The 7,144-nt window shown below is 44.2% G+C and overlaps 1 protein-coding gene across 1 annotated transcript; it reads left to right on the plus strand.

The window, feature by feature from the left end:
• The first annotated feature begins 818 nt into the window (after positions 1-818).
• On the plus strand, positions 819-7,040 carry LOC147608442 (putative methyltransferase PMT5). Its single transcript, XM_086788865.1, has 8 exons — positions 819-2,482; positions 2,597-2,720; positions 3,351-3,591; positions 3,727-3,949; positions 4,072-4,220; positions 4,324-4,627; positions 6,079-6,217; positions 6,496-7,040. The coding sequence occupies exons 1-8, from the start codon at positions 1,674-1,676 to the stop codon at positions 6,664-6,666; spliced, it is 2,160 nt and encodes a 719-aa protein (XP_086644991.1). The 5' UTR covers positions 819-1,673; the 3' UTR covers positions 6,667-7,040.
• The last annotated feature ends 104 nt before the right edge of the window (positions 7,041-7,144 follow it).

Raw genomic sequence — 7,144 nt, forward strand, 5'->3', positions numbered from 1 at the left:
ATATATGTATATGTATATTTTGCTACAATCTGACGCCTCCTTTGACAAATAATATTCTCATAAATGTTAAAAAAAGTGAATCACGATTCAAATTTTGGAAGAAAATAAACTCTTAGAGAAACGTTCATATTGAGGGTAATTGACGTACAAAAATGCAAAGATTAATGACTTCTCTCTAGACCCTCACCCTAGGGCATGTCTAAAAATCAAGCCACGTGAGAGGAAGAAAAGACCATCATCTATATTATATCATATATATATATATATATATATTATATAGATGATGGTCTTTGTTTTGACGTCAACTTGGAAAAGATAACAGGTAGACGCCCGTGAAGGTTTTGAAAATTTGGAATCTTGCCCAAACAAGGACTGACGTTGCCCAAACAAGGACTGACGTTGACGCTGTAAAACGGTGGTGGACGGCGACTCGCCGAGCAGTCACGTGATTTATGTATTCTAATTACCGAAAACACTTTAAAACATGTGAGTCGTGTAACTAGGATATTTATCAACTCTATTATTAATTTGGATGTTTTTTAATTCCTGACAGCCAGCCGTTGCTGAGCTGGAATCAACTTCGACCTACTACAGTTCAGAAACGCAATTTAATAATTGTGAGCTTTTTGCGTGTGTAATTTTTTCCCTGACGTGTGCTCGCCGCCAACGTGGACGGTGGGGCCCTGGCCAATAGCCATAGACGGTGATAGACCCATTGTCATCCCCCCTTTTACAAGTGGTCAAAGCTGTCGTCTTCGCCGCGTGTCCGTGGCGCAGAAAGTCGCATGAACTTGGCACGCAGTGAGATGATAGATCTTGTCGTCGCCCTGCCTCAGCGCCAGCCCGGCGCACGGCCGCCGTGCGCCAGGCTCCATGCAGCACGGAAAGAAAACTTTAACGAAAACGGATTGATTCCGATGGAAAATGATGGTGGAAAACGACAATTGGTACTGGCGACGATGGAGATCAGCAATTGGATTTTGGAGGAAACGTCAATGGAGTGCTGCTGTTGTTGTTGAGATCAAATGGATCATCGATATTGAATCAATAATTCTGTGTGGGGGTGGGGCGGCGCCGGGGATCATCAGCTATGAATTGTCACCGTAACACCAGCGTTGGAATGCAAGCTGCCACCGGGCGAGATCGCCGCTGCTGAGAAACCCGAAATGCTAGCCTTAGGGTTTTGCTCATCACCACAGACGTTGAAACCCTAGGCCCTAGGGTCTCTACTCAGCTACACTTAGAGGGTGACACTTAAAAGTTTGAAACCGTAGGGTTTTTGCTCAGAGGTAGAAACCCGAGCGTTTCACTGCGAGTTTCTACTCTGCTGAAACCCTAGGGTTTTACAGCGCAATGCCATGAAGCATCCAGCTAACTGATCTTACGATCCATGGTCTCCTGGTAGAAGATGTCATTGCCAAGTGCCCATCCGCTGTCTCCTACAGTTAATTGACTCAGCTGAATTCTCTTCCGGTCGCCTTCATTCAGCATTGTACATACAGTCTACCACCATATATGTGGCTGCCCTCTACTCTATCTAGATCGTGTCATCCACCCCTGTCGGTGCCCCTACCTTTCCACAGCTGCCGTCATCTAATGCTTGAAGTGATGCACACTTGCCCTCCTTCCTCTTTCCTTGCTGCCAAGCTACCCCTTCATCTTCTGAGGACACCATGAATCGCCCATCAATCCAGTGGTCACCTACAGGATGGGTTTCTGAAGTCCATCAGTCCAATGAGGATTCCTCTGTACATGCCTCAATGAATGGGAAGCTAGTGGAGGATTGGATGTTCAATGGCGACTCTGTAAGCTCACCTGGGGCCCTGAGGTTGATGATGAGTCTACCAGCCCAGGACCGTGTCTCTCCTTCCATGCCCCATCAGCAAACTGGTAACAATGGCATCATGAATGGAGCGATGAAACTTGGACATTTTTCCTCCCCAGACTATCTGAAGTCCAATTTGGGTCATGTGGGTTCTGCACTCTCTGTTTCTGGACAATCTCGGAACAGGAGAAGCTATGCATTTTCTTTGGGAACCATCATGTTTTTCTGTTTTGTAAGCTTTTTCGTGCTCATTAGTATGCTTGGTTCAAGAGGCTCGGGGTACAATTTAAGGCTAGTTCCCGCATTAGGGATGTACCGATCCTATCGCCGCCTTGAGGCAGAAGTTGTAGTGGATCCTTTCAAGGGAGGCATTTTCAGCCAGGGCACTGTTCGGGTGAGGGAGCTCCCAGCATGTGAGAGTGTCAAGGAGGATTCCGTTCCTTGTTATAACGCACTGAGAAACCTTGGTTCTGGTTATGTGGCAGGGGAGGGTGAGGATAGACATTGTGAAGCCCCTGGGAGAAGAAAGCAATGTCTGATCCAACCCCCAGATGACTACAAAATCCCCTTAAGGTGGCCTGCTTCTAGAGATGGTGTTTGGCGCGGGAATATGAAGTTCACTGATTGGTTTGGACTTTCAGGAAGGAGGATGGCAAGGTGACAAACAGTTGCAGTATCACATTACTTGCTGTAAGATGACAGTGTTGCTGTAAGCCCATATGTTTACAGGGTTATTTACTTTTGACTTTGTTTCACTCGCTCAATTTCCAGGTTGACACTTGGAGAAGATGATTTTGTTAACTTAAGTTTAGAGGATCCTGACCTTGATGGACTAGAGAATCATGTACAACAAATCATGAAAGCCATGGGTGCTGATGATGCTAGTCAGGCTGGGGTAAGGTGGCCTCCTCTATTTTCCATCAGGTTTCTCTTTGGTCTAGTGGCATCATGTTTTCAATGAACTTTGTATGGAGTATATCATCTGCTTGATAGTGTAAGCCAAGCAGGCTGCATGACCTCGGATCTTTGTGTCAAGCATACTTCTCAATCCTTGGGGCAAGCTTCAAGAGTAGTTGAAGATGAAGTGATTATAGAAAGTGCTCATAAACATTCTCCTCAAGGTTCACAAGGCCAAGGAAGGTAATTGAGAATATAGAAGGAGAAGAGTTGAATGTGCATGGCACTATGGACACTATGGAGGCACCACACCCCTCCGGTTAGAAATCCCAAGGGGAGGGGGGGGGGGTGTATTTTACAGGTTTAGCCATCATTCAGCAGTACTCGCTTTTTCGTTTGTGCGTGAATGTCAGGGCTTGCCAGTTATAATGCTGGAGATATTGTTTGGCATGGATGACCCATGTCTGCACTTTGTGAGGCAGGCATTTTAGAATACTATCTTATATCTTTGCAGTCATGGAGAGAATGTGTCTCTCATTATGTGCTGTAGAGGATCTGTTGCTTCTAAGTAAATGCTATTTACGATGATACAGTTTTGTAACTGAGCTGGCTTTCATTGTAAATGCAGTTGCGGACAGTTTTGGATATCAATTGTGGTCTGAGTCTCTTGGGGGATCATCACTTCCTAGAGAAGTCATCAGTTTTATGTCTTGCTCCATATGATGCTAATGGAAGTCGGGTTCAATTTGCTCTTGAGAGGGGGTTCCCAGCAATGATTGGCCCTTTGATCAACACGCAGTTGCCGTTTCCTAGCTCATCTTTTGATATGATCCATTGCTCTGATTGCAACTTCGACTGGACATGGAAAGGTGGTTCCAAACCCTTATTATTCCGGTTTCATGGGAGTGCTTTACTGCATTTTGTTGGCCCTTTGTCACTTTAACTGTACTGCAGATTATGTCTGTATCAAGCCTCTCACCCAGACTGTTTTTGTGATTCTACAGAGGGCCTTTTACTCTTGGAGTTGGATAGATTACTAAAACCTGGTGGGTTTTTTATATGGATCTTTCAAGTGGCAATGTCGGTAGATTCATCGACGAAATTGCATGAGCAGGATTGGCAGACAAACAAAGAGCTAGCAAGCAGAATATGCTGGTCTGCTCTATCAGAGGCAGAACAAACTATTGTTTGGAAGAAGGCAGCAAATCATAGTTGCTACTCTTCACGGTGTGTCTCGTGTAGCTTGTCACTCCTTTCTCATTCTCAAATAGTGGTTCAAAATTATGTGATTTTTCAATGGTAAAGTAGGTCTTCACACTTCTCATTTCTATTTGATCTTTTGTTGGTAGTGGCTTGGAGGCCAGACCAAAATTGTGTGACAGACTGGTAGATGCAAATTCTACTTGGTATCCACCTCTACGCCCATGCATTGCAGGACCGACTGTTGTCGAGGGCATCCTATTGCGACAACCGCAGCAGCATCCAGGGCCTGTTAATGGTAAGGGCAAGCTTCTTTATTTTCCTGGATAGAAAGCAGAGAATGCAGTTTTTGCACTAATATATACATATATATTTTTTTGTTGGCTTTATTGTTTGTTCAGGTTTTTCAACTGAAGAGCTCTCAGATGATTCTCATGTATGGTTGGCAACAGTGAAAAGCTATTGGTCCTTACTCACACCATTGATCTTTTCTGACCATCCAAAGCGTCCTGGTGAAGAGGATCCATTACCAACTTCCAACATTGTACGCAACATAATGGACATGAATGCTGTGCATGGTGGCCTAAATGCTGCACTTCTTGAAGCTAAGAAGTCTGTTTGGGTTATGAATGTTGTCCCTCGTAGTGGGCCAGATACACTCTCCACAATCTACAATCGTGGGTTGATTGGAGTACAGCATGACTGGTAAGGGCTTGTGCTTCAACATAGCTTGTAGTTCTTCATCAACACCTTCTTATCATAGTCTAGGCATTGTTGTAGGTTTGTTTTTGTACTAGCAGCACTTGGCTCGAGCGGAAAGGATCTCTAATGGTTAAAGTAGAGCACAATGTCGGCAAGATGAGAGTGTCAAGCATCCTTGTTCAGGAATCGAGGCTGTCTATGGCAGCTGGTAGTCTGAGCTTTATTAGTACATCCTTGAACGGATGTGAATAGATGGAGCTTGCTATAGACAGTACCTTATTTTTCCGTCCTCATACTGCTCTTTTGATCGCCTTGCATGATTTGTTATTTTTGCCATTGGTGGAGTGTTCTTGAGACGCTTGAGTCTGCTAACAGCTCCACTACTACCAACTTTTTTTGCATCCTGTTTGGGCGCTTTACCTGAATGGCTCCATTCTTTCCTCATGGCCAATTGCTTTGAAGATTCACTCTCCAATACTCATGGCCGCATGGCCATCGGTGGGAATTTGTGAGAGAGACCTTAGGGTAAGTCGCATGTATGAAGCATCACAGGCCTATGACCACCATCATCACCATCACCATCATCACCCACACCATCACCATCACCATAAAACCCACATTTCTTCATCACATCTTAGCACCCCTGGCAAACATGAAAACAGCAATGTAAAGGTGCCCTCCTGCAGCAGATGGATTCCCTGCAGTGGAACTGGAAATGGGCGGGTTTCCGGCTTGATGAGAAACACACGAGTGAGGTAACCACTTTGTACAGATTTGCATCTTTGTACCTCATCATCCTCATATGAGAGTTTGCGTTTGGGCCTTTGGGAACCCATGTTGTGCTAAAATATTCTACTTTCTACATGATCAAGGCCAACACCAACTCTTGGGTTTCACCTCTAACACTGTCGCCTTAGACTTTGAGGGTGTGACAAATGATAGAAGTTCTAAAGAGTACATGGCTGTAGTCAAGGAACTGGATGTGTGTTATGTTGCATGTAGCAAAAGATGCAATGAACCATATACTAATGAACCCTGTGCAGATGTATTCTATGCTAGCTCGAACGTTAATCATCGAGTTTATATGGCCCTTCATGGTCTAACGTTTGCAGTAAGCATTGTAGTGACTTCTGACATGGCATTACTTTTTTGTTTGAAATTGATGGCCTTTATGGTAAACATTTGCCAAAACAGCAAGGCCCTCCCAGTTTTATATGCTGGTGCTCCTCCAATATTCCTAGATTGAAGGCCAATCTACATTTTATCTGAGCTCAAAGCCAATGCATCCTTCTTTGGTCAAGCTTTTAAATGCATCATCAAGCTGTTTAAAGAGGTGGAGACTACTGGCTTTCAATGCTTGGAAGAGAAAGGCTTGCCATGCTCACAGAACATCCTTGCTAAGAGAGGCTTGGCCATGCTTTACTCAATGTCTAAATTTTATTCCCATCGTGTAGGTGTGAGGCCTTCCCAACGTACCCGCGAACATATGATCTTCTGCATGGAATCGGGATCCTTTCACTGGAAGCTACCAGGCCCAATAGATGTGGGCTTTCCAACCTATTCCTTGAGATGGACCGAATTTTGCGTCCAGAGGTAGGTTGTAAGCAAATTCATCTCAGATGCATGTATAAATGCTGGCATTTTCTTCCTGAGATGGTTTCAGAAATCTTAGCAAAATTACTTCTCCTCCACTCCTATGGGGCTTTTTTATGGCAGCATAGTGCCACCAATTGGCTTTTATGGCAGCATAGTATTCCCCACTGGTTGAGATCTCCCCACTTTTTGGTTTGAGATCTCCCTTTGTATGACTTTATATTACTTAACAGAGTTCTCTTTTCTGGAGGAAAAAAAATCATACCATGTTTATGCAGGGATGGGTTCTCTTGCGGGACAAAGTTGAACTGATAGAAGATGTGAGGGTAGCAGCTGGTCAGATGAGGTGGGAGTCTCGCGTGATTGAGGTGGATGGGCTTGAGGACCAACAGCTGCTTGTTTGCCAAAAGACCTCCTGGAGGAGTCAGTCTTCAAAGGTTCTCCTGTAATCCAATTTTTGAAAGTTTTGAAATTCAGTGCAAGTGTAAATTTATCCTTCATGCTTTTCATAATCTAAGGGTTACAGCCCTTGGTAGTTTACATAGTGGCCATGAGACACTTTAAGCATTGTGTTTGAAGGCCCTATTGGGTGCTAAACTGACAGAAGTCAAGCAGCAGGAGCTTTGCAATGATGGAATCCTCAGCACATAAGGTTTTTGTTACAGGCAGGGATGGGGTCAGATGATCCCATCTCTTGTTCTGAGTGTACAAAACAATGGTGTAACATCTCTTATAAGGGACTATTTTCTCATGTCTGTTATGTAATTGCCCCAGGCATAGATTCTGTAGCATTAATCCAATGAGGCAAAGATGTGCTTGTGATTCTACATGGGAACTTGAAGCTAATCATATAGCAAAACAAATCATCCAAAAAAAGCCAACCAATTCGCGCTGTAGACGTCTAACAGATGTTAAATGGGGGCATTT

This window comes from Cibotium barometz, chromosome 53, assembly GCF_041138505.1.
Source record: "Cibotium barometz isolate CiBa-2024 chromosome 53, ASM4113850v1, whole genome shotgun sequence".
NCBI lineage: Eukaryota > Viridiplantae > Streptophyta > Polypodiopsida > Cyatheales > Cibotiaceae > Cibotium > Cibotium barometz.